The sequence below is a fragment of the Cryptococcus neoformans genome, chromosome 4, assembly GCF_000149385.1.
Source record: "Cryptococcus neoformans var. neoformans B-3501A chromosome 4, whole genome shotgun sequence".
Lineage (NCBI taxonomy): Eukaryota > Fungi > Basidiomycota > Tremellomycetes > Tremellales > Cryptococcaceae > Cryptococcus > Cryptococcus deneoformans.
This window is the reverse complement of record NC_009180.1, coordinates 559,301-586,469: the sequence shown is the minus strand read 5'-3', so window position 1 is coordinate 586,469 and position 27,169 is coordinate 559,301. Positions and strand designations below refer to the sequence as shown.

The 27,169-nt window shown below is 49.5% G+C and overlaps 15 protein-coding genes across 15 annotated transcripts; 7 read left to right on the top strand and 8 right to left on the bottom strand.

Moving 5' to 3' along the window:
• Positions 1–145: 145 nt before the first annotated feature.
• Positions 146–820, top strand: CNBD2000 (hypothetical protein; the record flags this gene model as incomplete). The annotated part of the gene is made up of 5 exons (XM_771060.1): positions 146–148; positions 193–255; positions 308–421; positions 474–575; positions 629–820. The coding sequence occupies 5 exons, from the start codon at positions 146–148 to the stop codon at positions 818–820; spliced, it is 474 nt and encodes a 157-aa protein (XP_776153.1).
• Positions 821–931: 111 nt separating this feature from the next.
• On the bottom strand, positions 932–1,706 carry CNBD1990 (hypothetical protein; the record flags this gene model as incomplete). The annotated part of the gene is made up of 4 exons (XM_771059.1): positions 932–1,107; positions 1,162–1,378; positions 1,455–1,508; positions 1,587–1,706. The coding sequence occupies 4 exons, from the start codon at positions 1,704–1,706 to the stop codon at positions 932–934; spliced, it is 567 nt and encodes a 188-aa protein (XP_776152.1).
• A 205-nt stretch (positions 1,707–1,911) lies between these two features.
• On the top strand, positions 1,912–4,740 carry CNBD1980 (hypothetical protein; the record flags this gene model as incomplete). The annotated part of the gene is made up of 19 exons (XM_771058.1): positions 1,912–2,017; positions 2,068–2,090; positions 2,154–2,171; positions 2,240–2,328; positions 2,393–2,563; positions 2,626–2,730; positions 2,783–2,820; positions 2,871–2,886; positions 2,938–3,018; positions 3,084–3,187; positions 3,256–3,307; positions 3,356–3,397; positions 3,442–3,495; positions 3,565–3,607; positions 3,662–3,910; positions 3,961–4,007; positions 4,058–4,368; positions 4,431–4,538; positions 4,604–4,740. 19 exons carry the CDS (start codon positions 1,912–1,914, stop codon positions 4,738–4,740), a joined length of 1,794 nt encoding a protein of 597 aa, XP_776151.1.
• Positions 4,741–4,837: 97 nt separating this feature from the next.
• On the bottom strand, positions 4,838–7,646 carry CNBD1970 (hypothetical protein; the record flags this gene model as incomplete). Its single annotated transcript, XM_771057.1, has 3 exons — positions 4,838–5,080; positions 5,136–6,751; positions 6,809–7,646. The coding sequence occupies 3 exons, from the start codon at positions 7,644–7,646 to the stop codon at positions 4,838–4,840; spliced, it is 2,697 nt and encodes an 898-aa protein (XP_776150.1).
• Positions 7,647–7,892: 246 nt separating this feature from the next.
• CNBD1960 (hypothetical protein) lies at positions 7,893–9,061 on the bottom strand (the record flags this gene model as incomplete). Its single annotated transcript, XM_771056.1, has 8 exons — positions 7,893–7,910; positions 7,958–8,015; positions 8,071–8,273; positions 8,327–8,492; positions 8,547–8,689; positions 8,748–8,858; positions 8,909–9,000; positions 9,052–9,061. The coding sequence occupies 8 exons, from the start codon at positions 9,059–9,061 to the stop codon at positions 7,893–7,895; spliced, it is 801 nt and encodes a 266-aa protein (XP_776149.1).
• Positions 9,062–9,331: 270 nt separating this feature from the next.
• CNBD1950 (hypothetical protein) lies at positions 9,332–10,256 on the top strand (the record flags this gene model as incomplete). The annotated part of the gene is made up of 3 exons (XM_771055.1): positions 9,332–9,829; positions 9,882–10,085; positions 10,164–10,256. 3 exons carry the CDS (start codon positions 9,332–9,334, stop codon positions 10,254–10,256), a joined length of 795 nt encoding a protein of 264 aa, XP_776148.1.
• A 477-nt stretch (positions 10,257–10,733) lies between these two features.
• Positions 10,734–13,280, top strand: CNBD1940 (hypothetical protein; the record flags this gene model as incomplete). Its single annotated transcript, XM_771054.1, has 9 exons — positions 10,734–10,795; positions 10,852–11,023; positions 11,088–11,162; positions 11,223–11,299; positions 11,347–11,553; positions 11,612–11,844; positions 11,899–12,101; positions 12,150–13,129; positions 13,193–13,280. The coding sequence occupies 9 exons, from the start codon at positions 10,734–10,736 to the stop codon at positions 13,278–13,280; spliced, it is 2,097 nt and encodes a 698-aa protein (XP_776147.1).
• A 253-nt stretch (positions 13,281–13,533) lies between these two features.
• Positions 13,534–15,434, top strand: CNBD1930 (hypothetical protein; the record flags this gene model as incomplete). Its single annotated transcript, XM_771053.1, has 4 exons — positions 13,534–14,186; positions 14,246–14,560; positions 14,618–15,111; positions 15,166–15,434. 4 exons carry the CDS (start codon positions 13,534–13,536, stop codon positions 15,432–15,434), a joined length of 1,731 nt encoding a protein of 576 aa, XP_776146.1.
• Positions 15,435–15,497: 63 nt separating this feature from the next.
• On the bottom strand, positions 15,498–16,691 carry CNBD1920 (hypothetical protein; the record flags this gene model as incomplete). The annotated part of the gene is made up of 5 exons (XM_771052.1): positions 15,498–15,797; positions 15,860–16,315; positions 16,369–16,431; positions 16,487–16,571; positions 16,627–16,691. 5 exons carry the CDS (start codon positions 16,689–16,691, stop codon positions 15,498–15,500), a joined length of 969 nt encoding a protein of 322 aa, XP_776145.1.
• Positions 16,692–16,895: 204 nt separating this feature from the next.
• On the top strand, positions 16,896–17,642 carry CNBD1910 (hypothetical protein; the record flags this gene model as incomplete). The annotated part of the gene is made up of 5 exons (XM_771051.1): positions 16,896–17,102; positions 17,281–17,419; positions 17,480–17,499; positions 17,569–17,578; positions 17,635–17,642. 5 exons carry the CDS (start codon positions 16,896–16,898, stop codon positions 17,640–17,642), a joined length of 384 nt encoding a protein of 127 aa, XP_776144.1.
• Positions 17,643–18,049: 407 nt separating this feature from the next.
• CNBD1900 (hypothetical protein) lies at positions 18,050–19,995 on the bottom strand (the record flags this gene model as incomplete). Its single annotated transcript, XM_771050.1, has 8 exons — positions 18,050–18,586; positions 18,639–18,764; positions 18,820–19,070; positions 19,123–19,293; positions 19,349–19,641; positions 19,691–19,798; positions 19,844–19,924; positions 19,961–19,995. 8 exons carry the CDS (start codon positions 19,993–19,995, stop codon positions 18,050–18,052), a joined length of 1,602 nt encoding a protein of 533 aa, XP_776143.1.
• A 210-nt stretch (positions 19,996–20,205) lies between these two features.
• Positions 20,206–21,098, top strand: CNBD1890 (hypothetical protein; the record flags this gene model as incomplete). Its single annotated transcript, XM_771049.1, has 4 exons — positions 20,206–20,255; positions 20,311–20,455; positions 20,790–20,909; positions 20,964–21,098. 4 exons carry the CDS (start codon positions 20,206–20,208, stop codon positions 21,096–21,098), a joined length of 450 nt encoding a protein of 149 aa, XP_776142.1.
• A 116-nt stretch (positions 21,099–21,214) lies between these two features.
• Positions 21,215–22,329, bottom strand: CNBD1880 (hypothetical protein; the record flags this gene model as incomplete). Its single annotated transcript, XM_771048.1, has 6 exons — positions 21,215–21,351; positions 21,416–21,492; positions 21,551–21,656; positions 21,735–21,760; positions 21,818–22,190; positions 22,248–22,329. 6 exons carry the CDS (start codon positions 22,327–22,329, stop codon positions 21,215–21,217), a joined length of 801 nt encoding a protein of 266 aa, XP_776141.1.
• Positions 22,330–23,098: 769 nt separating this feature from the next.
• On the bottom strand, positions 23,099–23,793 carry CNBD1870 (hypothetical protein; the record flags this gene model as incomplete). Its single annotated transcript, XM_771047.1, has 3 exons — positions 23,099–23,323; positions 23,385–23,531; positions 23,593–23,793. 3 exons carry the CDS (start codon positions 23,791–23,793, stop codon positions 23,099–23,101), a joined length of 573 nt encoding a protein of 190 aa, XP_776140.1.
• A 425-nt stretch (positions 23,794–24,218) lies between these two features.
• Positions 24,219–27,083, bottom strand: CNBD1860 (hypothetical protein; the record flags this gene model as incomplete). The annotated part of the gene is made up of 7 exons (XM_771046.1): positions 24,219–24,416; positions 24,473–25,166; positions 25,217–25,473; positions 25,523–26,375; positions 26,426–26,551; positions 26,600–26,757; positions 26,817–27,083. The coding sequence occupies 7 exons, from the start codon at positions 27,081–27,083 to the stop codon at positions 24,219–24,221; spliced, it is 2,553 nt and encodes an 850-aa protein (XP_776139.1).
• Between the last annotated feature and the right edge of the window lie 86 nt (positions 27,084–27,169).

The window sequence follows — 27,169 nt, the reverse complement described above, 5'->3', positions numbered from 1 at the left end:
GAGTAACCCCGATGATGTGGCTCCTTGAACACGCACGCGTCTTTCCTCATTCATTGTCGGCTACGCTCGGTACAGTACACTGCGTCCTGTACACCACATCTAGTCTTTCCTTGCGTCTTTTTTCAAGTCAGCCAGTGCTTGTACAATGGTGGGCATATTTCTCTTGGTAACCATCCTTGCTGACCGTACCAGTCCTTCCGCGTAGTCCCTCCCACAGCTCAGACATCCACCGACCCTCATGTCGTTTCTACTCAGGTTCGTGCACTGGCATTTCTGACTAACACCTTACTCATGAAGTATCGCATAGGCTACTGTCCACCCCATCTCTGGAACACATGACACTTTCCGACACGGCTTGAAATCTGCTGCTCAAAGTGTGGCCGCCGGTACAACAAGCCCCCTTCAAGCCCGGTTGGAGAAGGTTGGTCTGTTCGATTGTATCAGGGATAAAGAGTGAATCTGATAAGAAGTAGTGGTCTCAAACCCAAACCCAACTTCAACAAAACATCCAACGCAGCACGTTTGGACTTGCCGTCCCTTTGAAGCAAGCCATGGAAGTCAAGCTTGTCTCTGAAGTAAGCTCGAATCATGCGAAAACTCATCCTGTTGGCTGATTACCCCTCAAAAGTCGCTGCATAATCCCCTTTTAGAACAATCTACTCTTTCCGGGCTCCCCATTGGCGGATCGCACAATCTCTCCCTCGAGATACTTCAAGGTCGGGATGAAAGCCTTGACGCCGACGAATTTATGGGAGGAAGTCAGTCGATGGCAGAGGTTCTAGATGTCAACGGCGCATTGGAAAGGAAAAGAGGGATATAAGAAAGTAGTCAGAAGGTTCCACATGTAGATGCATTGTATTGTACAATATAGACTCTTGGATGGGACCGCCGCACTACTTTCTTATTCTATAAGCGGCGGGTGGACTGTTTCTTATCCAATCGTCTGGTAGCCATTCCTTCCTGGAGCACCAGTCGGATGGCCTTGACCTTGTTCTTCGTCTCCTCCAAGACGGAAACCACCTGACGATGGGAAAGTCTGCTGCGCAGGGGCAGCGCTAGGCTGATTGTCGCCAAAGTCGCCTGGCATACTCGCAGGCATCCCCCAGGCTACGGTGGCTCTTCTTTTAGAATTTGCTCACATAACACCATTGAAAGGCTCACAATTCTGTCCTCCCAGACGGTTAAATCCACCGATTCCTGTCCATCCTTCAAGGCTGAGCTCTCCACCGCGCTCTCTCAACTGAGCCAAACAGCTGAAAAACAAGGGCGCCTTCAACAGTGCCAGCAAGAGAGTAACAATCCATGGGAGGATAGACAGACTACGGAACAGTATGGCGTAAAGATCAAGGATAAAAGTGAGGGGTATGAGGATTAGAAACTGTGGTGCACAGGATATTCCCAGGCAAGTGGGCAAGTATGAGCATCACAATGAAAAGTCTGATAGAGAAGCGTACCTGTCTGAAGGGAGCATTGCTATTCTTCATCTCATAGCTTAATACCCCAAAAAGCTTTGTTAAGCGCATTAGCTTGGTGTATCTAGTGTCCAAACAAGCACGTCATGGAGGCATGCACAGAGACAGACATACGACGACCGGGAGGTTGTATGCCAAGGAAGCTTGAGACGCAGCAGTGATGAGGGACAGAGTGGTTGCACCTGAAAGGAGCGAGAGGGGATCCTGAGATGCGAAGCGGTCTTGGAGGGACATGATGGCTGCTGGAGATGGTGGTGGACGAGGGGACGGAATGTGGATAGATTACAGGAAAGGGACTCCGGAATGCGGGGAATGCGGCTTTTCCGAACAAGTGATGACGTGGACACTTTTGTGAGGACTCGGCGGCCGGGGCAGCAACAACAACAAAACGATCGACACTCGCACTGCATAGTAAGCGCTTCTCTTGCCACCAAGCAGAATGAGGTTCCCCCTCCTCCTCCCTTTCGCCGCTCTCGAGCTCCCGGTCCCCACCGCCCCCCTCGAGTGGAAGCAAGCGAACTTCCTCAGCATCTCAGACAGCCACGGCAAGTGCCCAAACCCTTCCAGCAGCCAACATGCTCACACATTCCCACAGGCTGGCTCCTCGGACACCAACATGTGAGCACTTGCAAGCATCACCCTTAAAGCCTTGCTCACCATAATGCATGCCATTTATGACAGTCAACATGGCCTGAACCGGTGCGCTTCTGGAAGTCGCTGATTACGAGCTGGCATGCCGACTGACCTCCTGCGTGATACGCCCATAGAATTACTCGGGAAATTATGGGTCGTTCGCATCATTCGTGATCCACATGCGCAAAATAGCAGATGAGAAGGGCGTTGACTTACTCCTGATGTATTTCTCTTTCTCAAGGCCACTGTTAAATAAATGACGGACTGATATTGGTCGTATACTATAGCGACGCAGGGGATCATCATGACGGCTCAGGCCTGGTCTCATCCTCACCGGACTCGGCATCCTTGGCGGAGGACATATTCTCGATGATTTCATACGATGTCATTACCATCGGAAATCATGAGCTATACCATTATGCGGACGCCCTCGATATCTATGAGAACCACGAGCGATGGTAGGTTAGGTCCTTTGGGCCAATAATATTTGTAAAATAATAATACGTTATACTTCCTTCAGGGGTGGAAGGTACGTTACTTCCAATGTAAATATTACGGTCAAGCGGGAAGGGGAATGGCAATCTGTCCCTATTGGACAGACGCACCTAAAATTCACGACGAAACAGTAATGTCTCTTCGTTCAAGCAGCCGCCATACTGTCGACTGATTATGACCAGGGGCTATAATGTCACTGCCTTTGGTGTAATATTTGATTGTATGCACATTTCATTCATTCTACTTGTGGTAAAGCTGACACTTTCCCAGTCAAGGCGCATGACAAGTATCAATATCCCATTTATCTCCAAGGATGAATGGTAACGCCTTTTTATAGGGGTATAACGGTCCAGAAACCTAGTAAGCTTGTGCATGAACCTTGGTTCCAGGAAGCCATTCGCGATGCTCCGGACTATTTGTGAGTGCAATTTTCAAAGCTTTTCATTGCAATCTCGCTTCCTATCCTGACTTGCATTCTCCCAGTATCCTCGCTGGTCATATGCCGGTACGAGGAGAAACCGCGGAGTTTGCACCTGTGTTTGATGCTATCCGCGATATCCATCCACAAGTCCCTATTTTCTTATTTGGTATGTGTCATTTATCTGTCAAATGATGTTACAATGTCATAATCGAACCTGTTAATGCTCTCTATCAGGAGGGCATACACATGTTCGGGATTGTGTCCAATATGACGAACGCTCTATCGGGTAAGTCTCGCGGTGGATGCTGCTTGCAAACTGACCTTTGGATAAAAGAGTTGTCCCGGGGAAGTATCTTGAAACAGTGGCTTTCACATCGTAAGCTTTAGCGCGACTGGTCAACTTGTCTAATTGAGCTGTAGGTCATCATTACCTTCTTCTTCGGGCGATGATAGGCCTCTAGACGTGGCTAGGAGGTATTTGGACGCTAATCCGACATCGTGAGCAATTTTCGCCGTCATTTTTCATGATCCTGACAAGGACAGCTATCAATGGCATACAAATCAAACATCTTATACTTTTGATACGGTTCGAGTTTCTTCATCGTCTGTCCCTCTATCGATACTTCTAACTCTACCTTAGGAACAAGGGCTGCATATCTCTCTCACGCTTCAGCATCTAGCCTCCTCTTTGAACATCACTGATCCTCTTGGTGTTTCTCCTCACGACTATTATCTCGCTCGTCATCCTTGGGGTCATCCACGCTCTGTACTGACCCTTTTCTCAGACAAAGTTTTACCCAAAACAGTTGTCGACCATGAACGAGGGAAAGGGGAGCAAGGCAAGGAGAGGATCATCATCGGCAATGCCGGGAGTTTGAGGTTTGATTTGGTAGGCACTTTGTGAACTCCGAAAACTAAGGCTTACAATCAGTTATTCAGTTCCAGGGGGTTTTCGATAGAAACGACGAACTTACTGTTTCCCCTTTGTTCGTCTGTTTCCCCAAACATCTCCAAGGTAATGCTGATGCGGAAGCAGCACGTCTTCATTTTTATATACTCGTCTACCGGCTTCACTAGCTCGAAACATCACGGATCAGATGAACCGCGCTGGTGCATCAAAATTGATGTCAAAGTCACCTGTGACACCTTACGAGGAGGAGCAGCGTGTGAAAAGGATTCACGACAGGTGGTTGTATGAACAGTGGCAAGCTTATGAGCTCGAAAACGCATACGAAGGCGACACTCAAAAGGTGATGGTCGACAAAGGGAAAGACAAGCCTAGAACTTTGGGACATGTCACCAAGGACAAATGTCCTGGTACTGGCGATGATATCGCGCACATCCCTGGTATGTCCCAGCCACAAATCCTCGGTTTATTTAAGCAATTTCGCTGAGATCTAAGATTCCAGTTCCATTTTATAGTGACCAGCCGGATTTTATATCTTCCCCCTTCCCTTCAGTTGCGGAAGACGAAGAAATTGATGTTGTTTGCATGGACTTTGCATTGGATGATTTCCGTAAGACTATGGGCCAAGTATGATTACGAGTGAAACTGATGACCGTCACTTCGTCACTTCCTTAGTCACTGCCGTCAACACCCTTGACCCAACACTTAATTTAAATGAGAGTGAGATGAAGCCGTATGCTAAAGGGCTACGTATCAATTCTGTCTTCGGGAAATACGCCCAGAGATACTGGGGAGCTGGAACTCAAGAGTGAAGTGGTTCGCTTTATGTAGAATCTGGAATGAAGAGGGACGTGCTATGCGTTCAAGATCGCCTGTCCACAATTCTACAATTACCCGTAACATAGCTGATTACATTTGTTGTCCCACGGACTGTCCTGCCTGACTCTTTTCCATCATCCTGGCAACCACGCTATGCAACCCTTCCCATCCCTCAATCATTTCCTTCTCTTTCTCGATTAAACCATTTAAATATCTCTCCAGAGTCTCCTTGAATTCAAGAACTCGCTCACGCTCAAAGCGGACGAATTCAGATTTAACAAGTTTAGTCAGGCGATCAAATTCGAGCGAAGCCTCGTGTACGCGGCGTTCAGCCTATCAGAGAAGCTACATAAGCAAGAGTATACTGGATGATCATATCGACACTCACCTCCATGATCTCTTTTAGGCTGCTTTGCACTCTATCACCCAACTTCCCCGATATCCTAGCCTTTTCTCTTGCTGTCTTCATCCTGGCTACCTCCTTATCCTTTTCTTGCCACACTTTCCAGCTGTCTACCCTGGCTGCAAAAGCGCTTCTCACTGACCCTATGAAACGAATATACTCGTCGGCGAGATTAAGTAACTCCCCTACTTCGGACTTTGCATGCCACTCTGCATAATCTCCTTCACGAGCAACAAGGCCTGACATTTGTGAAAGGGCGGCGGAGAGAGAGGCACCGAGATCAGATTCAGCTAAAGCAGTGAGAGACTCAGCATAATCGGCCAGAGAAATAGCAACCTCGACACGATGTTTTGAAGAAATCTCGATGGCTTTGGCAAGAGATTTGAGTTGGCTTTCGAGGGCCTCGAGAAAAGCTCTACGGCTATTGAACCAATCATCTTGTTCGACAAACTTTGTACTAGTCCACCCCGCCAATAGTCCTCCTTTCTCAGTCGATGAGGTCTGAGCAGCAATCTGGTGTTTACGTTCTTTGGACTCGTACGCAAAGTTGTCACTTTCTAAGAAAAGGCGGAGATCGGGGTCGAGTTGGAGGATTGGGTTACTGGTAATCTTCTTCAAGCATTTTTCCAATGCCAAGCGCCTTGTTTCGACAAACTGGTCCTCAAACCTCCCCCAAGAATGTTTATCTGGCATTGGTGGTACGATGACCCCCGGATTGTTGTGACTGAGCTGTTCGAATAGCCAAAGGAAATCAGAGAATCGGCGGAGACAAGAGAATGTAGATTGCTGGTAATGTGGGGATGAAGTGCGGGTACGAATGGTGTAGACAGTGTACCCTCGAACTGCGTCACCTACGCGTGTAGGATCGGAAACTGATATCTGGAAATATGGAAGTGTGGAGCGCTTCGTGGGTGGGGTTGCGAAAGGGACAGAATCGGAGGAAACGGAGGAGGCATATGGAGGTTTAGGCTCCAGTTTTGGTTGGGATGAGGCCGGTTCATCTGACCCATCGTCAAAGGGAAAGGTAGTATTCTCATCTAAACTCGCGAGTCCCGGTTCACCCCAACCGCTTTCTTCTCCTTCACCCCATGATGTCATGGCTCCTGTTACAGATCCCGATGCCATACCTAGTGTACTTTTGCCAAACAAACCATCATTGTCATCCTCATCCAAGGCACCCCAGCCCCTGCCTCCAAATCTGGTCGTGGTCGTGCTTACAGAAGGTTGAGATTCCCCTGGCTGCGGTGTATTCCAAGTGTCTCTACTGGAGTGTATTTGCTCAGGGGCAGAGCCGCCAATGGACAAATTCTTGTAAGGTTCTTCAATGGAAGAGGCATCAAGGGGCGATACAGACATGCCGTTCGATCGAGGAGTTGACAAAGTCACAGTGGATGCGTTGTCCTTTTCTTTCCCTGCCTTTATCTGTTCTTTTGCATGATCAGGCGAGTTTTCTGTGGAAGGCACTGGCGTGGATTGCCGAGTGGCAGTAGGGGTAGTAACAGTAGAGATTGGAAGAGGCACCGACGCAGGAGAACGGGGCGTTGGAGTGTTTGCCTTGGGAGTAGTGGGTGACGGAGCGTTTGTGGAAGTCTCTGTATAGGCTGTTTGATGCATCAGTACCCCTTCTTTCTTTTCAGATTCGTTCTGCTCCTTCGCACCTTGAAGTTGATGTTGATCCAAGCCTTCCTTCTCCCGGTCCTTATCCAAGGCATTCTCACGGGAAAGCGGCAACTCCTCAGCCCCTTTCACCACTTTATCCGCTTCCATATCATCATTTAATAGTCTCTGTTTTGCCTCTTCGTTGGAGCCTTTCTTCTTCGGACTGAAGACATACGCCTTGGAGCGTTCAGATCCGAGTTCGTGCTTTTCTCGGGGCACTTGTGCACTTTTTTTAAAAGCTCTTTTAAGGCTTCTCCCTGAATCACCGTCTTCCGTCAGACCATCGTCGATGAGATCCTTGAGAATCTCTAGGCCCTGCTCCTCCGTCTGGCCAGAGGTAGCTGGGGGTAAAGACGCATCAATCGCCCCCGGCGGAAAAAGTACGGTGGCTGGATCCCTTTCTTGGCCTGCGGAGGGTTGTGCAAAGGGGTTACCGAACGGATCATCTGCTGCTGGCCCTGAATTGACGGCAGGGGACTCGAAAGGTGAGGCAAAAGCACTGCTCGCGTACACACTTCGGTGTTTCGCCAAATCCTCTGCCTTCTGGACGAGCTCTTGTTCCCTTGCGGCGATGACAGAGGGCGGATCGGGAAAAGGCCGTGCAGTGGCCTCCCTTTCAAGCTGTGCAACGTAGGGGGATACAGTGGTGCGTTTGGGCGAGGAAGAAAGCAGAGCAGACGATGAAAAAGAGGTGGGCAAGGTGGTGGTATCGGCTGAGAATGGGTTTGCCCACGGGTCTGCGTCGTGGGAGGGAGATGTGGAAGGGGCATCCCAGGAAGGGCGCGCTGGGAGGGCTGTGGAGGATATGAGGTTTGCGAAACTTTCCTCCTCGTCCATGGCAGCGTGTATACGTATGGGAATGGGGGCGTAGATGGAAAAAGAAAAGATAAAGTCAAAAAGATGAAACAAAAGAAATGTAACAACGGACAACGAGCGAGGAAGCGAGTGACGCGACACGGCAAACGCCTCCCTTCGGGCCCGGGCCCGGGGTGCGACGGAGTATACAACACAACAAATGAGATAACGGCAAACGGAACTGCATAGCTGCTACATATATTACATACCGCCCAAAGCACACCCCATCTACAGAACTTGATAGTGCTAAAACAACTCAGATGGTACTCCATGCAGGGGAAAGAATTACTCACGGATTCGTCAAGTGTCGAATAAACATATCCGTTATCTGTCAACCAATCAAGTGCCACTCTGCAAGATGAGATGGTCAGATACAGTCTGGATATATTCGGTAATTGCTGCTCACGTGAAATCATTTTCATCAGCCCCATTGAGAAACTTGATGATATGCGTCACATGGACACCATCATCATTGCCCTGTCCTTCGCTCGACAAGACTTCTAGAATTCTACGCTGCAGAGGCTCTAGATGCGACCAGGCAGACTGGTCAGTTGCGCCAGTAGTCGCTCCGGCATTGTAGTCATCGTGGGTGCCAGCAGCTTTCGGGGCCTATCTTGGATGTTATCAAGAGCAACAATAAGAGAAAAGGAGGAATCACGTACGTTACCAGGAGTGCCACCTCTCAGTATCAAGCTAACATAGAGAGCTTTGAGGAGATGGTGCTGAACTTCATTGCCGTCTGTTATAGGTCGGATATGAGTTGCAGACACGTGCCTTTTGCCGCCAAATACTTTGATTGTGCCCATAAGCCCAACATAATGGTCCTGTCTGCCATATTATAAGCATTGAGAAGCAAGTATAGTGAAAATAATATAGGCATACTCAATTCCCGTAGTCTTCCCCGACTCATCATCTGCTGAGTCGAGCCACACACGAGCATCGATATAACCAGTACCGTCCCCAATTTCGTAGGAAATGTTTGTCGCGGTTGTCGACATATTCCGCACAGAGCCGATCAAAAGCACCTACACAGGCATTAGGGACATATTCGTAAAGTTACACTACCAATCGCACTGGACTTACTTGAGCTACGTCCACGCCGTCTATTGTGAAATCCGCGTCGGGATGAACTTGCTGAGCGTCGAGGATTTGCTTCACCGTCACAGGCCTAATAGTCTGATTCCCTCCTCTGGCCTGATATCTATGTCAACGCGTGCGGCGCAGGCTTAACATGCGGTACTGACTTTACGGCTCGGTGAGTCTTGGCTGCCGTAGGGAGACCCGCCCGCGACGTATCCTCCACCGGCTCCTCCGTAGTATGGGTTCTGACCGTCGTCTGCTTGAAGTCAGCATGGCGCATTGCAGCGTGCCCGCAAGGTGTACTCACAGTTGTTCATGTTGCGGTGGATAGGTTATGGGTTATAGATGCAGTGAACAGCTGCATTAATTTCATTTAAACCGCTTGGATGACTGGACCGGCGCGTTTGCCTGACGCGTCGCATTAACGTGTATGTCCACGTCATGGTGTAATTAATAAACATGAATTATATTATTACTGCTGCTCCTGCCGCTGCTGTCAGATTATTAACAAATCGCCTTCAGGGGGGCGGGACAAGAAGTCACCTGACTTTGTTGTTCCCATTCACTGAACGCAACGACCATCCACCATGCCAGACCCCGAACTATCGCCCATAGACCCGGCCCTCCAGCAACCAACCCTCAACTCCATACAGGAGGCCCACGATTCGTCAGGTGTCAATCCCCTCAATGAGTTTGCCCAGCAGGTACTCGGAAGAGAGGCCGATGCTGAGAATTTACTCGACTTTGGGCGGGCCCACTCAATACTTGGAGAGGAGCAGACATTTGGAGATTTACTGCAGGCAGAAAGAAGAAAAGATGGGGAAGATGAAGATGATGTTGATGCTGACAGGCATATGGAACATCACGAACATGGTCATGAACATGTCCATGAAGGGCACCTGCAGGGTCAGGAGGAGGATGTGCATTACATGGCGGAGAACGTAGAGCAAGTCATGGATCCGCTTCCAGGGCGCGCTAGGGGTATACGCCAAGCGAAGAAAAGAAGAGTAGGGGACGACGTAATCGACGGCGATGGCCAAATAATAGATCCTCTGGAATATGCCAAAAGCCGAAAGGATAACCACGTGCGTCCTCCGCCTCTTTCCCCTACCCTGGTCCTGATATCTCCAAATGCAGAGAGAAGTAGAAAGCCGGCGGAGGCAAGCTATAGCGGATGGTATCGCTGAGATTGCCCAACTTCTTCCTAGTCCCCCAGCCCCGAAAGAAGGGAAAGGGCAACTTCTCAAACGAGCCGTTACGTATATCCACGAATTATTGGGAAAGATTGCACGAGGCGTGGAGGAAATTGCGCAGGTTGAGCAAGAAAAACAAAAGCTTCGGGTGAGTTGAGCTCATCGATATGGCGTACCGGTGCTAATGAAAAGTAGATGGACATTGCGCATCTCGAGGCCCGGCTAGCCGATGAGCGATCGCGCTCCATACGCTTTGAGTCTTCCTGGCGACAGGCAGAGGATTTGGCTGCGAGCAGTAATTTTGAACTGGAGAGGCTAAAAGCAGAGCTTGAGAAGCTGAAAGCGGAAGCGGAGCCTGCAGAAGATCAATTATTACCGGCAGAAGCGGCGCGGGAGGAGGAATAGGAAACATTCATTGTTTGTGATTCGTGTGGGATATGGCTGCATGATGTAGGTGTTCGTCGAAATCCAATAATCAGTATGCGTGTATGTATCTATGAGAAGATCGGCCGTTGTAGATCTGTTTTGTCAGACGCACGAAAAAGAGACGCGGTTGGTCGGCGATGGCCGATCTTACGTGTCAGATCCCACCAGCTCGCCGAGTCTACTAATAACGTTCTCGATTACTGGATTCATTGCACCGTATATTGGCATTTCAGCATTTCCTCTTCCCCATCTACTGTCAGATATTTCCTCACATTCCCCACAGCTGTAAAGCACATTCGGTCCCTCCTCCAAGCCTCACTGGCCACACAGAAGCCACGCCCCCCCTCTCCGGGCCAAAACTTCGCTCAACATGTCGACAGCACCTCCTGATACCGAGATCTTGAACCCTGAAGATGAAGAGTTCTACGCATCGTAAGTTTCTTTCTGCAGACAATAAGCATCGCCAGCTCATCACTGTATCATTGCAGATGGGGTCTATGCATCCTTTGTGTACTCCTAATCGGTGCACTTATATCCTCATACTACCTGCAAGTTAAACGAATTCGTGCAGTGCACGAAACCGTCATTTCTATCTTCGCGGGAATGGTCGTGGGATTGATTATACGGCTAGCACCCGGACATATGATTAGGGATATGATGGTATGTTAAACATTTCTCATTTGTACTCTAACGACCTTGAATGAGCTGACCGATATCACGACAGTCCTTCAAGCACACATTCTTTTTCAACGCCTTACTTCCGCCTATCATTTTAAACTCTGGCTATGAACTTAAACAGGCACGTGCAGGTATTTTAGCTTTAATCACTGGCATTGCTGACGTCTTCATTTGCGAATAGGAAAATTTCTTCAGAAACTTTGCGGTCATATTGACGTTTGCATTCCTTGGTACATTTATCACTGCCGTTGGTGTCGGGTACGATCATTCTTTTCATCCTTCTGACACTACTAACCCTTGGTTAGAGTACTAGTATATATCTGGTCTTTCCTCGGGCTTGAGGGCCTCAAGTTTACCCTTCTTGAGTGTCTTATCTTTGGCTCAACCTTGTCGGCAACGGATCCAGTCACCATATTGGCCATCTTCAACACCGCCAAAGTAGACCCTAAGCTTTACTCCATCATCTTCGGTGAGAGTATCCTGAATGATGCCGTTAGTATTGTCATGTATGAGTGAGTGTTTAAGTCGAGACCAAAGTCACGTCTGGGTCGAGCTAATAAAAAATATCAGGACACTTTCTCATTTCCACGGCGAGGATATCTACGTATCTTCACTCTTCCATGGAGTCGGCATATTCCTTTTCTCATTCCTCATCTCCATGGCCCTTGGCGTCTCGTTTGGATTAGCATGCTCATTGGGTTTAAAACATTCTCATCTTGCAAGTTACCCTCACATTGAAAGCTGCATAATCACCCTTGTCGCGTATACAAGTTATTTCTTCAGTAATGGCCTTGCCATGAGTGGTAAGTTCAGCTGATTTTGGAACTTCTATGGCTTACCAACTACTCTCGCTACAGGTATCGTGTCCCTGCTTTTCTGCGGTATCACTCTGAAACATTATGCGTACCATACCATGTCTCGGCGCACTCAGAGAACAACCAAATACATGTTTGGTGTTCTCGCTCAATTATCTGAAAATTTCATCTTCATTTACCTAGGACTGAACCTGTTTACTCAGGATGTTCAGGTCTTCAAGCCATTATTCATCCTTGTTTCCGCCGTAAGTCCTTACAATGAACTAAAGGGATGTAATGTAACCATGGTATAGATTGCTGTTATGGCCTCACGTTACGCAGCCGTTTTCCCCCTGTCTGAGCTTATCAACTGGATTTTCCACACCCGTGGCCAGCGTACCGAAGAGATACCTCACTCCTACCAGATGATGCTTTTTTGGGCAGGCCTCCGAGGAGCCGTTGGCGTCGCTCTCGCTGCGGGCATCACAGGCGACAATGCGGATGCGCTCAGAACCACGATATTGGTGGTAGTTGTCTTGACCGTCATCGTGTTTGGCGGTACTACGTCGAGAATGTTGGAAGTACTCGGTATTAGAGTAGGAGTGGAAGATGAGGACGCTTCAAGTGATGATGAAGAACCGTGGACGGCTCAACCAGGCCACCTTGCCTTGCAATCAGGGGCAGGCTTCCGTCGCTACCCTTACAGTTCCCAGAATAGTCGAGGATGGGAAGATCCTTCCGAGCTTGATCTCCAGTCACCAGAGGGGTCGCCTTACAATCAAACGCTCAAGCTTTCGCATTCACGTCAAGCTCGCAGTAGCTCTTATGGTCAAGGACGTTATGGCTATGGCGTGCGATCAGGTTTCTCAACCAACAGTGATGAGAGCGACGAGGAGGTGCTTCCTTCAGCTGGGCCTTCGGGCTCGTACGGAGATGGTTACGACCCTGAAGCAAATGTCCCTGGAACAAGTTCAGACAATAGAGCTGGAGAGGGAAAAGGCCCAAGCATGATCTTCCGTGACGGCCAATGGTTTACCGCTTTGGATGAGAGGTATCTATTACCGCTGTTCTCTAATTCTGTCACTGCTCGTCGACACCATGCCAAGAAAGCGGTCAGGAAAGGAGCATTGGCCGCCAGTGGGGCTGGAGGACGAGATACGCCGGGGACAGGATCGAAATCTGGAAGTACTTCAGGGACGCCTCGAAGAGCGAGTCTGGAGCTTGGGGATGACGGATACGGAGGTGACGGAGAAAGTGAGAATGGGAAGAACAAGGGTTTACCCAGGACCTTCAGGTGAGTAATGGTCGTAGACGATTGCAGCTTCACAATTGAGGCATGGCTAAGCTTTGATCACAGTGGTTCTGTCTCGGATTTTTTCTTTTCAAAGTCTGAACCGTCTCCCCTACCCTCTACTTCTTTGCCTTTAGACGAACGGGGGAAATAGGCGTTAAAACGGCAGGACAGATGCCGAGAAACGATGGCCGGATGTATATGTTCTGTTTTTGAAAATGAAAATAGGGTTACGTAATTGCATTCATATTCCTCTATCTGCGCTGTGTCGTTTGGCTTCTTCGTTGCAGCTTCGGTGTATAGACTTACAATGTTAAAAGTTGCATCGTATACATCTTGTTCACATCTGACTCGTCATCCGTGGCCCTCTGCATGCTGTCATTGCTCAGGGGAAGACTTCATCCACCATGGACAAGCCTTCTCTTCCCGAGTACTTAGTCGGTGGCCGCTACTTCCACGCAAAGACTCGACGTCCTGTTACCCTTCGGTATATTGGTCACCTTCCTCCGTCATCGTCATCGCGGGATCCGTCTTCTCAAGTATGGCTAGGCATCGAATATGACGATCCGTTGTTCGGCAAACATTCTGGCGTCTACCAAGGCATTCAGGTGTTCCACACTAGAGAAGAAGGCAGTGGGGCGTTCTTAAAGTTCGCGGGAAGACCACTTCAAGAAGGCAAAAACTTGGTCCAAAGCATAGAGGAAAGGTATGGCCCGATTATTCCTAACGACGAGGGACAGCCTCCTCAGATAGCAGGCAATGTGCATGCCAACAGCAAAGGGCTCATATTAGGCTCATCGAAAGGCTCTATAATCGTGGAAACCCCTAATAACTGGGCAGATGCTCAAAAGAGAGTAGGTAACCTGGAAAAGCTGAGGATCATGGGGTTCGAAGACGAAGGAATAACTGAATTGGGAGGAGACAAAAACCTTAGAGACATCATGAGGGCTAGGTTACGAGGTGTAGAATGGTTAAATCTCTCCAGAAACCTTCTGAAAGGGTGGGGAGAAGTTGCACAGATCGTGGAGTGTTTCAAAGGACTACAGACTTTGACCTTAAGGTATGTTACATGATATCTGTACACGTCAAAAGTGGTTTATTGATGATTTGCGTCAAAAGCCATTCCCGATTCGACGGATTGTCAAGCGATCTTCCTGATGACACAAGACAACGACTCGGAGCCTTTAGCAAGATAAGAGAGCTTCATCTCTCAGACTGCTCAACAACGATGAAAGAGGTCGTACTTATAATCTCGTTTCTTCCCAATCTTCGGGTATTGCATCTTGAGGCCAATCGGACAATATCGACTCTTTTGCTGGACGAACAAGAGTACCAGATACTCGATCGTTGCAAAACATTGAAAGAGCTTAGGCTAGGAGGATGTCCAATTAGCCGATGGGACGAAATAGCTGTCATTCTAGAACATCTATCAGGGTAAGTTTAATTCCTTGGTAACAAATTGTTATCATTGACCCCTGGATATCGAATCAGGCTAGAATCTCTTGATTTGTCATTCACACCTCTTTCACATGTGCCACGACCTTCAATCACCACTTATGCAAACATTAGAAGCCTGTCATTATTCGGATCTTGCCTCTTGCGTTGGGAGTACATTGATCATATATCCCAGTACTTCCCGGCGTTAACCTCATTACGGTTCTCGCTTTCGTCCGGCGCGATATCTTCTATCGCTGCAAAAGGCACTCAAAACTCTTCCGCATTTATCTCGGCCTCGTCCGATCTCCAGCGCTCGTTGATAATCCCAAAGCTCCCGAATCTTATCGCTTTTAACTCTACCACTATCACACCTTCTGAAAGGCGAGATGCAGAGCTCTTTTACATCAATCACGTCAAATCACGTCTATCTGAACATCCGGACGAAAGAGAAAGTTGGGGTCGATATGTCGAACTGTGCAAAGTTTATGGAAGGGACGAGACATCAACGGAGAAGAAGCCTGAGGCTGGGCTGAAGAGGAAGATGATCAGTAAGTGTATCCCCGTTTCGTCTCGCGATTCGCTTAACACGCCAACATTGTTAGCCCTCCGTGTCTACAAGCACCCTACCGATCCTTCCCCCGGCACCCTCGCTTTGTTACCTTCATCTTCAATAAAGTTACTACTACATAGGGTATCGCGACTAGTAGGGGCTACCAGTACCGCTTCGCCACGTCTCTGGACTGTAATAGATAAAGGGGGAGAACTGGAGAAAGTTATTGACATCTCAAGGAAGAGGGAAGGCAACGACTGGACCGTAGGATGGTGGTTTGAAGACGGCGACTGCGTACTTGTAGATGAAGATGAATCATGAATACGACATTGTTCAAGGGAAGACTGGACTTTTGGCGGTCAATGAAAGCAACATGCATGGAATCTAAGCGTCAGCGCTTGACGTGACCACCTCGCCCTTGACTCTGTCCAGCCTGTTGGACTGTCCCCAAAGCAACGGGGTCCTATCCAGTCCGCTCTTGCCTGATTTACTTCGAGCCAAAGCCCCGCGAGCTAACCCCAAGCCTGTGTGGGCGACTGACATTCCGGAAAGTCGTTCGCCGGCATGTATGTGCTTGCCCGATCTAGGAAGGTTCAGACTAGGTGCACGGAACGTGGGCTTCTGTAGCTCAAGAGCGGGTTTTCGAACACCCCCATAGGCTGATTCTTCAACAGTGACGGTGTCCTATCACACATCAGTAACCGATATACGTTATGAAATGGATAGCAGCCAAGAAGAAAACTCACAGAAAACGATGTAGCTTTCGCTTTGAACAACTTTTTATCGTCTTCACTACGGTACCTCAGGACCTTTGCGACATCTCTCTTCGTTTTTTCGGATAATCCCTCCCATTCGTCAACACTACTCTCAATTTGCTCCCAGCCTTCCATTGCATCTAAACTCTCCTTCCCGGCTGTTCGAGCTGTCATTTCAAACTTCAAATCTCTCGGCCCGTCGACCAACGTCAAGATGGCATGCGGAGCATTATCTCCAGGTCTACGTCCAAATTTGTGAATCCGAGTATATCCTCCCGGACGCGCAGCATATCTGGTCGCGAGGGTGGTGAATAACTTGGGGAGAAGGGAGGTGGGCGGGGTAAAAGTTTCGGGATCGAGGGATTGGGGATGGGCAAGCGGGGGAAGGGTAGGTGTAGGGTTGGATGGGGAGGGAGCGTACGACGATGATGGAGCGTGGTGTGCGGGCTGCAAGTGTGTTACCGCTATGCAACGATAGTCCGGTACACATCAGGACATACCATGAGGTAGGCAGTAGCTTTGCTTCTTGCCTGATTAGTGCCCTTCTTGCCGAGCGTGATGATCTGGAAGGAACGTCAGTCTCGTACTGGGCGATATATCGACCCGTAGCACGCGCACCTTTTCGGCCATCTTTGCGGCCTCCTTCGCCTTTGGCAGGGTCGTCTTGATAGACTCATGGTGCAGCAAGGCGGAAACAAGATTTCTGCGACTGTCAGAACGGATTTTCGGCCCCGGGCTGAGTAACGGGCTGCGCTCACCGGAGGAGTGCGATTCTGTGTGCTGGCATCCTGCCGAGCTTGCGCTGGTGTATGCCGTGCTTCATCTTGCGGAGTGTGGATGCAGAAATAAAAGCAAGAGTGCCATGTATAGCTTGAATATGCCAGTTGCGAAAACGGGCCCAGGACGAGGGCGCCACTGCGGGGAATTTCGGCGATATGGTATATATGGGCATCGTTACCTCATGCGGCGACATCATTCTCGTACAGATCATCTCATCTACTTTTCCATCGCATCTCCATCTCGAAACATGTTCCGCACTCTTCCTCTCCTCCGCACCGCCCGCACCGCCCTCAGGCAAACGGCCCCCGTCGCGCTCCGACCACAGCCCCTCGCCCTCTCCCTCAGGCCCCTCGCTGCCAGGGGTTACGCCGCTGCCGCCGGTCTCAGCAAGGACGACATTACTGTTAGGATCCTCGATGTCTTGAAGAGCTTTGAGAAGGTTGACAGCAGCAAGGTGCGTGGCGACGCTTCCTCAGACCGTTTGGCAGGCGGCCAAGGAGGGGTGGAGGGTTTGTGGTAATAGCGGAACGCTGATTGGGTAAACCGAATTATATGTGCTATCCCCCCCTTTTTCGTCGTCATCTACGGTCTTTCCACTGTCTATATCCACCCTCGCCGACCGCGGCTTGTAGCTCACAAACAACGCTTCATTCACCAGCGATCTCGGCCTTGACTCTCTTGACGCTGTCGAGGTTGTCATGGCCATTGAAGAGGAATTCGCTATTGAGATTCCTGATGCCGAGGCCGATGAGATCACAACTGTCCAGGATGGTAAGTGACGAGATCCATATCATGCTGTTATTCGGTGCTGACCCTTTTTTCCCCATCTAGCTATCAACTATGTTGCCAACGTGAGTAGTGTATCGTACAGGTGTCGAGAAGGAGACTGACGCCATGACGACTGTTTGCGGAAACAAAAGACCTCTGAAGGTAAGCCGGTATCATATTTTTCTTGTGCATGAAGATGCTGATTGATATGAATACAGCGCATTAATTATTCTAATGAGGGTGTTTTGAGTATGCAGTCTTCATTCATAATCTACACTTTTTGTCAAAACGGCGGCTTTCTTCACTTTTCTGAATGCTGATCTGAGAACGGGCGGGGGAGTGTTCTGAAACTTGCAGAATCGTATGGTTGTGGTAAGACAAGTGTCATGTCGTATTAAATCCCACATTTTTTTGTGCTCAACATGTAACAACTGATCAAAAAACGTCCCCGTCGTCAGTACCACCCCAGCTGTGAACGTCGGGTTGCATAATTCGGCCAACTATAGTTGGCACCAGTGTCGTCCGGGAAAAGTGCCAATCATAGGATGCGTTGACGAAACATGAATGCATGATGATATGTAAAATACCTCTACTAACTGCAACCAACGACCTCGATGTCCCTGTTGAGGATTGCTACACTTCAACTTCCATCGTGATTTCCGTTTGTTCATCGTTTTCACCTTGTTCCAGCATCCCTAGTCTGACACCCTGTTCGCTCTGCTCGAATTCCACCCTACTAGTGTCTGTTGATTCCAGTGGTGTGGCTACCTGATCTTCAGATTGAACGTCTTGTTGCTTTGCCGATGTAGGCTCGACACGTCGTTGCTGGTCGTCGACCGCTGCTACGCCAGGACTCGAATCTTCCCCACCCACATTCTCCTGCACCCAAGCATACCCCTTGGGGGCCTTTCTCCCGTTGGCCGGTCCACTGACTGCTTCTGGTTGTGGGAGCGGCGGCGGTTGCCGAGGAGTTTCATCATCCCGATCATCATCATCATCATCATCATCATCCTCCACAACCTCGCGGGCTGCACCGCTCACCCTTGTGCTGCGTCTTTCACCAGGGATGACAGGGCGTCCGCGCGAATCTAAAGCAGAGTATGACTCGTCGTCTCTACCGGACTGACGGGAAGGGCGAGATGATCTGCGGGTAGGCAATGGTTCCTCATCCTGGAGAACAGAGTTAATTCTCAGTACTACATGAAGAGAGAAACGGACGTACCTCATCTTCATTTCCATAGATGTAATCAACCTTGCGGACAGGCCTTCTTGTTCGCGTCGAGCGCATTTCCGCCGCTTGTTGTAATTGCACGGCCTGGGCAATCTTCCGTTTGGCCCTTTGAACCCTCTGCACTCTTGTTCATCAGTCTGATCTTTCCATAAACGATCGAAAGCGAACGCACCGCTTCTTCCTTTTCTATTCTCTCTATCCTATCCTTCAGAATCTCCGCCAATTTCTTTTCATCCTGGACGCCTTTGATAAACCTTCTATGCTGGCTGGTCGCTTTTTCCTTCTTTGTTCCTTCCTGAGACTGTCCGCCATACTCTTCGACCTCTGCAATGTAGGCAAAATAATCATCTCTGGTGTGAGTAAACGATTCCATGGGGCAAGGTCGCTTGAAGGGATTGCCGGAACGGTATAATCGCCACGAATCTGACGGCTATATATGAGTAACAAATCGAGCATAATGACAAGGAGGACGGACCATCAAGTGCCCATATCCGTTGGCGATTCCTATTTTGACCCAAAGGTTCTATGCTGATGGAAGGGGCTTCGTCCTGCAGAGGCTTCTTGGAGGCCGTTCCTTTCTTCGATTTGGCCTCTGGGCCTTTCTTTGCATTATTGATAATAGTGCGGATATGTTCCGAGTGTGTTACTGCTCCTGCTGTTAGCGAACACGTACTTGCTATGCAAGCGCGAAGAAGACCGACGCTGCCAATCGACTAGCTGTCTCAGTAACCTAGCTCTCTCAGCCCAGTCGAGTTCAAACAGACCTCCACCCTTCTCTTCCATCCTCTTCAACGGATTCCGCCGCGCCCTGTCGGCCGGCGGCTCGCCTTGATACCTCAAGCGACCTAGCTCTGCGCGATCAGGGTCGTCGGTGCAGCACGAACCGCGGTTCTCCTCGTTGATGGGCCACGACGGATCCCACACGGTCCACTCGGACGTGGTGGCGAGCTGGTCAGAGATGTAGTTGGACAGGTAGGACTGGACGTTTTCGGCACTGCATGGCTGTGAGCGGGGCGGACAGAAGGCTGGCGGGCGGGACGTACTTGAGGTTCCTGAGGGCTGGGCGGAGGTTGGAGAGGAAGCATATGAGCGTGCTCTCGAGGAGGTCGTCTGGGCGGGTGGCGACTGGCTGGCGGAGGGAGAGCTCGAGGCTGCTGCGGGTGAGCTGGGGCGGACATGGGCTGGGGGGGACATACTCTTGCTGGGACTCGAGGCGGGGGATGCGGTGCCTGAGGTTGAAGGCGGTGATGAAGGCCCAGACGTAGGCGACCTGCCAGCTGGGGCGTGAGCTGGGCCGTGTGTGGGGGACTTACTCGTCCTGCGGGGCGTCTGCCGGCGGCTGCGACATGGCGGGCTGGGCAGTAATAACACGGAGCATAGACAATAACAACACCCAGCGAGATAATCGATTGATGCCGGCAGCGGCCATGCCCGCCCGCCACGTGGGATAACTCCGAAACGCCGCCCGGGCAGCCTCGCGCTGCGCCAATGGCAGGCAGGGCAATGAATGCTCCTCGGACAACATTACTCGCAACCACCACCCATAGCGCCATCCACAATGCCCTCAATCGCCAAAATGGTATTCGGCAACGGCCCTCTCGGCCCGTCGTACGTCCGCCGCCCGCTCACACCCACCTCGCATGCGCGCTGACCAGTCTTCCAGCTTTGCCCCCTGGATCCGTCAGTACCCCGGCGTGCAAAAGTACTGGGCACGATGGTCAGAGCTCTACAGGCACGCAGCCGGCTACCGACAGAAGGGCTACCTCCTCGACGACTTGGTGATAGAAGAGAACAAGGCCGTGCAGAAGGTGAGCAGAGATCTCTGGTGTTGCAGGTGGATCGCGCAGGAGCATGAGTGAAGCAGACGGATGCCGGAGGGTTTGCAGATCGCTGCAAGAGTCAGACGCCGGAGAGGAAGAAGCGGCAGCAGCAGTTGCAGCAGACGCCAAAGGATAGAATCGAGCAACTCTGCCTGTTTGGCGTTGGCCTGCCGTCTCTACCCTTACGCGGCCAATCCGAATACACCGCCAGGGATATCCGTGGGAACAGTAAACAAAGAAGGAACAGTTCAAGCAAAAAAAGCTTGTCTTGGAGAAAGACAGAGAGTGAGAGAGAAAGAGCATCAGCTGACTTGGTTGACAGGCGCTCTCCCGTCTTCCCGAGCGAGTCGCTTACGACCGAGTCTGGCGACACCGACAGGGCATTATGATGTCCATGCACCACACCGACCTTCCCAGGAACAAGTGGACCCCCCCCGAAAAGGTATTTAACTCGACCCCCACCATTTATCTAGCACACCGCTGATCAAAATGATAGGACGAACAATACCTTACCCCTTACATCAACCAGGTGCTTGCGGAGGAACAGGAACGAGCCGACTGGGATCACTCTGTCGTCGAGAGGATCAAGAAGAGGCAGGCTGGCAGGCAGAACCCTTTTGAGCGCGTCTAACTTGGGACGTGTTATTTGGGTGGGGAAGGAGGAGGCGTGTGCGGCAGTTGAGAGTGTAGACTGTCGTCGGGCTATAAGATGCATTGCATACCGCACCAAGTAGAACTGGCTACAGATCATCTCTCTTCACGATCGTTATGAGCATCATGCAGTGCTCTAGATTCATCGTTATTTTCGTCATGCGCATCAAACTCCACGCCTGTTTGGTTCACAGGAGGGTTGGCGCCATAGATGATACGCTGGGCAAAGACAGCTGAATATATTCTACTTTTAGCTTCTTTTTTCGCTTTCAACTGGCTCAAACGCGCGTAGCTCACCAGAATCCCAGCAGACCAGCATGATGGCGGTAACCTTGAACTGGATGGGTGAACCTCTCATGAAAAAGTAAACCGTCCTGCGCACATCGTTGTTAGGCCCTCTTCGGTAAAAGGAAGCTTGGGATAAACACCTACTTGAAAGCGTCTCCGAAAAACCAGCCTGCAAGAGTAGATGCTCGAAAGCCATAACAGGATTTGTGACGGTAATTGGCTATGAACTGAGGGATGGGCAGGGTTGATTCTTTCCAAAAATAAAAAAAAATAGTATAAAAACATCAGTTTTGAGCGACTTGGGACTTTTGACGGGCCAGACATTTACCTATTGTAAGAGCGATGAAACCCAAACTACCAAATCATGAGCAACTTCCTTGGGCCCTTTTCTTTGTATAGCTTCACACTCACGCATCAATATACCACGGCCATCTTCCAAGGCCAACCTGTGCTATCCCGAGAACAACAATAAGTCCAGCCAGGAACTCGAGGTACGACCCGTAACCCGCCCACTGCCAAAAGTCAAACGGTCTCCTTCCTTCTTTGAGTCCTTGTATAACCGATTTGAAAAAACCTCTCCGAACAGGAACATCGGGTGGCTGGGATGAAGATGGTCCGGAATACTCGTAATCTGCAGTGTGCGCAGGATCCGCAGAGGGCGGTTCTGTAGGTTGTCGAGGTAGAGAAAAGTACGTTTCTTCCGGTGAACCCCGGGAGTAATGGAGGCATATAGCAAGGAGGAGAAGTTGCGAGACTATCAATAAGATAGATTGAACCAGTAATGCTAGCCATAAACATAGTCAGCTGTAGTACTACGATATAACCCTGGAGCGTAGCTTACGAATTTCGAAATGCTCTCCTAGCCAAAAGAATATACGGATTATGTTGGCGATGATTATAACACCGCAGACGTCTGATCGCATCAATTTTTGTACAGCCAGGTTACCTGCCAGCTTCTTTGACAGCTTGAATCTACGTCTACATACCTTGAGAGAACCCTGAAGAGTCTCTAAATAGCACCCTCATGGATCAGCTGCACACTTGGGACCGTACACCCCGTCGATATTGGTGGAAGGGCTATAAAGAGACTTACTTCTTTTTTATAATACTGATAGCCTGGGAACGAATAGTCAGTCACATATTGCCATTCAATCCGCATCTGAAACATACTTGGTCAACATATATTAGGGGCGGTCTATGAAACTTGGTCAGTTAGTGGTATCGAGCGCTAAGGGGGGCGCTATTCTCGGTGATTATACGCACCCTACTGCCATGCCTATAGCCGCGAGGGTGGAAATGATCGCCATCGAGGCAGTGCGCGCAGACTACGCCGTTGAGATGGATGGTTTATAATAATAGTACCATGTACCTTTTGATAACCTGACGTTCGTTGGATACTCGTTTTCGGCGGTGGAGGCTGGCGGTGGAGAACAAAGTTCCGCGCGTCCACGCGTCGATTCTTCCGGCTGGACCTGTTTCCCTTTCTTTGTTCATCGGTGTACTTGAACATTGTTATTATATTCATTGGCATTAGGCATAAGCTGCACTGCTTACCACCTTTTTTTCAGCTCGCAATTCGCACCCCTAACCAAGACGTAATTAAGCCATACAAGGTGATTTTTTAAATATGATACATGCACCATGATGGAACGAACAATCCGCTTGCTCACATCACCTTCTCAACGCCTACCATCATCTGCCTAATCTTGCCATCTCCCTCTCCAGTCTGTCCCTCTTAGCCTTCAACTGCATTACTTTCTTCCTCTGTAATATACTAAGGTCCTTCATGTTAAGATCTGAAATCTTGGAACTGGTATCATCGGACGTATTTGAGACAGCTTTAGTCGACCTGCCAGAAGAGACAGTACGCATCGTGCTTGCGCTAGCAGACAGACGTGCGGATTCAAGAATCCTCAGCTACAATCAAGAGCGATCAGTCCCTTACAGCGCGGCGCATATTACTTCCAAGTATACGCACTCTTTCTTCAAGATTGCCCACTTTGGTCTTTTCAGAATCTACCATGCTATCGGTTTTCGCTATCAGATGATCGATCTGAGGTGCCAAGGATTGTGAAAGTGCTGCTTTATGGGCAGCAATGGTAGGCTCTGGAAGAACCAAAAAGTGCTAATTCCATCATCGTCTTTAACATGGCATAACACGGGTCCGACGCTGGAGGGCAACTCACATGTTTGTGCTTGAATATCTTTGTCAACCTAGGCAGATCTCTGACTCCAGGTTCAAATCTGTCCAGGCCAGTCTGTAAAGATCTTGAACAAGCTTCCGTAGCCTGAACGCAGTCTTCTAGGGCATTGAGGTAATCAGAGGAGGGAGGAGTAGGATATACCGATTCGCGAGGAAGATGCCTTGAAGTGGATGCGAAAGCCATGGTAACAGCGCGAATGAGGAACGCAAGCCGAAGAACGGAGGGGAATCAAATACGGGTACTATCCACAAAATGAAAGGAATTTGATTGGGGATCCTTGAGTTTTGCGAGGGTCAGACGATATTGATACAGCTGAAAGTTGTTGAATTCGGTGGTTGTCACAGTAGTCATGTTCGTTGCCATTCATGCATTTGTTTACGCCGCACGCCGCGCGTGTCACCCAGCTTCTCCGTTCTTCGCGTTTGTTAATAATCTTATTTATTAAATGATTCCTACATACTGCGTATTACGTCGCATTCAAGCGCATCCTAAAGTCAGCCACTATCTGCTGCACCATCTACTGGGTAATGGTTTATTTTTCGGAGCAGCCCCGTTGCGATTTCACCTATTAACATGTTACAACAAGTCATACAGTATCAATATCCCTTCTATTCAACAGGGGCTGTATCTAATCTTATATCCAATGCCTCCACTTTATTAAGTAGCCTCTTCAATTCTTCGGATCTTGCCCCAAGAGCTGCTTTCAACGGCTTGATCTGTTTAGGCGCCAACGTCGACGCAGCCGCGCTTTCCTTTTGGTGGGCCTTTGAGACTACGGGTAAAAGTGAGGCAAGCTGGTTTCGAAGCTGCGCAGCGTTAGAAATCTTGACAAAGGCTGAAAATGAGAAATTACGCGACTAACCGATTGAACTTTGTCTGTTAAAGCCTCCTTTGCTTCCCCTGAGTCTCCATTGAGTTTCATCTCCATCTCTTGCAATTCCTTGAACCATTTTCTCTCCCCATCGCCTACATGCGGCTTGTACTCCAAGGCCATATCGCCCAGCATCTTCTCTACCCTCTTCTGTATGCCTTCTTGCCTTCTTATCAGTGACTCTATTCGGCCAAGGGTCTCGCTTTTTTGTAGACTTGCAACTTCCTGACGACATTCTGCCATCAAACGGGCATGACGCTGAAGTTCTTCGACTTGAAGATCAAGGCGGTTCTCCACCGCTTGGGAAGCAGTCCGTATACGCTGAGCTTGAGCATGAACATGAGACGAAACGTCTTGAAGGGCCGAAAGATGATCACTGTTAATAACAGTCAGGGGCATGTTATAATCCGGAATTTGCCGACGCGAGGCTTTGGTGCCAGTCTTGACTGACGAGACAAGACTGTCCACTTCAAAGGCATTGTCAAGTAGTGATTGTGTGTCCTTTAGTTCAGTTCGAAAGCCGCTTGCAGCACGAGCTGAACTAGGTAAAAGTGCCAATCGATCGCCGAAACGAATGTCGAGCTCCATGTAGGCAACCTGACCAGTGGAGGCGAGAACGACAATACCGTAACCAAATGTGATATTACAAAAGCCGAACATGCCGACAATCGGCGTATTCGGCACACTACAAACCGTCAGTCAACAATCTGTCACACGTTTTACAGCTATACCCACCTGTTAGACTCGACGAGTCTCGATACCTGAGGGACGGGGAGTTCGCCTTCATTACCGTCCCCGTCCAGTCCATCAACAACAGCCCTGACATTGATAGCGTCCACTCCAAAAGCATGTGAAACATAGAAAACGTCATTATACAGTGGATCACGGGCCAATACGGGCGCATTGGAGGAAATGATGAAGGGGTCATTATTGGGAAATGAGAGAAGTATGGAGTCTGTGATGTGTATCACTGGAGCCGGGGGGGTGGGATCCTGTGTGGCTGTCAAAATTCATGATGAATAAAAAGTCGGAAGAACTTACTCTAGAACTGATCCACCGTGCCTCGGGTGCATCCAGTTCCAGGCCGATATCAACCCGACCGCCAGACCACGCGATGGCAATGACAGTTTGCCCCTCCGTTCCCTTTGACCCGCCAGCGTCCATTTCATTCGCATCGACCTGCACGATAAGCAAATCTGTGGCCATCTGCTCCTCGTCTAAATCTTCGTCGACATTTCCCACATCTTGAGGTCCAGGAGAAAACACCACTGGCCCCTGTCTGAGCAACGTACGATGAGCACCAGGGGCAGGACCACCTGACTCTGTGAGGTGAGGTGGGTGGACTCTGACAAAACCATTGCGTGGTAAGCCCAACGATGAAGATCTATTTTCTACAGGAGAACTATGGATCTTCGTGGATTTCCCCAAAATGCTAGCCCTCATGGGCATGTTTTGCGTAGTTCCGCCCCCTTCTTCGACTTGCTTCTTGCTCTGCATTTCTTCCGTTTGTCGCACTTGCTTTACGAGATGATCCACCCACTCTGCTTGCAAGACCGCCTTTCCAAGTCCTGAGGTCCCTGCACCAAAAACATCACGGGCTTGATTTTGGACTGTTGCTAGCCTGATATCCGCGAATGTTTTGAGTTGCCGGAGATACTGGGCCGGCATTTCTGTTCGGAGTGGAAGAATTGGACCAAGTACATGTATATCACCGCTCGCCAGCAGACAATACACCATAAGAGGTGAAAATCCAATCATAGAGGAGCCAAATGCAAACGAAGAGGCGTAACGTGAAAGAGGGTCAACGGCAGTGAATTTTGGAACTGAGCGGGTGCGTTCCGGGATGAAATCGAAAGTCTGTACGCAATCATGTGGTTGTAAGACATCATATTCGCTGTAGCAAATTAGCCAAGCAGATTCCCAAAAGTGATGCTATTCACTTACCGCAGCTTGCCGCCGGCCGTCAACACCCAAAGCGAGTTCCCATTCTCACCCCAAGGGTGCCACTGTACTTGGGTTATCGCATCATTAGAGGACCGCGAAAACAAGAAGTCATCGATGGGTATTGACCTAATTATATGTTAGTCAATTTCACATTGTTTGGTTTTGGTGACGCACTCCACTTCCGCTTGCCCTTCTTCCAATTTGCCAGAATGTGTGGGTTTTGGGAGCACCAGTACGACGATCTGATGATGTCCCACTACTGCTAACAATCTCCCGGTCGGGTTAACTACGATGTGATGGATCGCAAATGTTAAATGTGCAGATTTGAGTGTCTAGATGTTGAAGGTCAGCTGAGACTCAAAAATTAGATTATACAAAGATGACCACCTACCCTGTAGGATCCGACAAGTCCATCCTCAACCTTCCAACTTCCATCGCTTGCATTGAGGCTCATCATCCTTACTTCACTGCCCATTGCAACAATCAAATCCTTGTCGCGCAATACCATCCTGCCCTGTTTCTGGCTCATAGGCTCGTCAGCCGAGGGCCGGTCAAGAAGCTCCCATTCGTCTTCAGGTGGGGATGAGGTTGAGATAGGGGGGTTGAAGATGGAATGCGATCTGAGGGTGGCTAAGGAAAGCGGAATGGTGTGCGACATGGCTTTGTTTGAGTATAGGGTGAGAGAACGGAGTAATACACAATAATAGTGGATTGAATGTCATGAGCCATGAACGAACCCCAGGC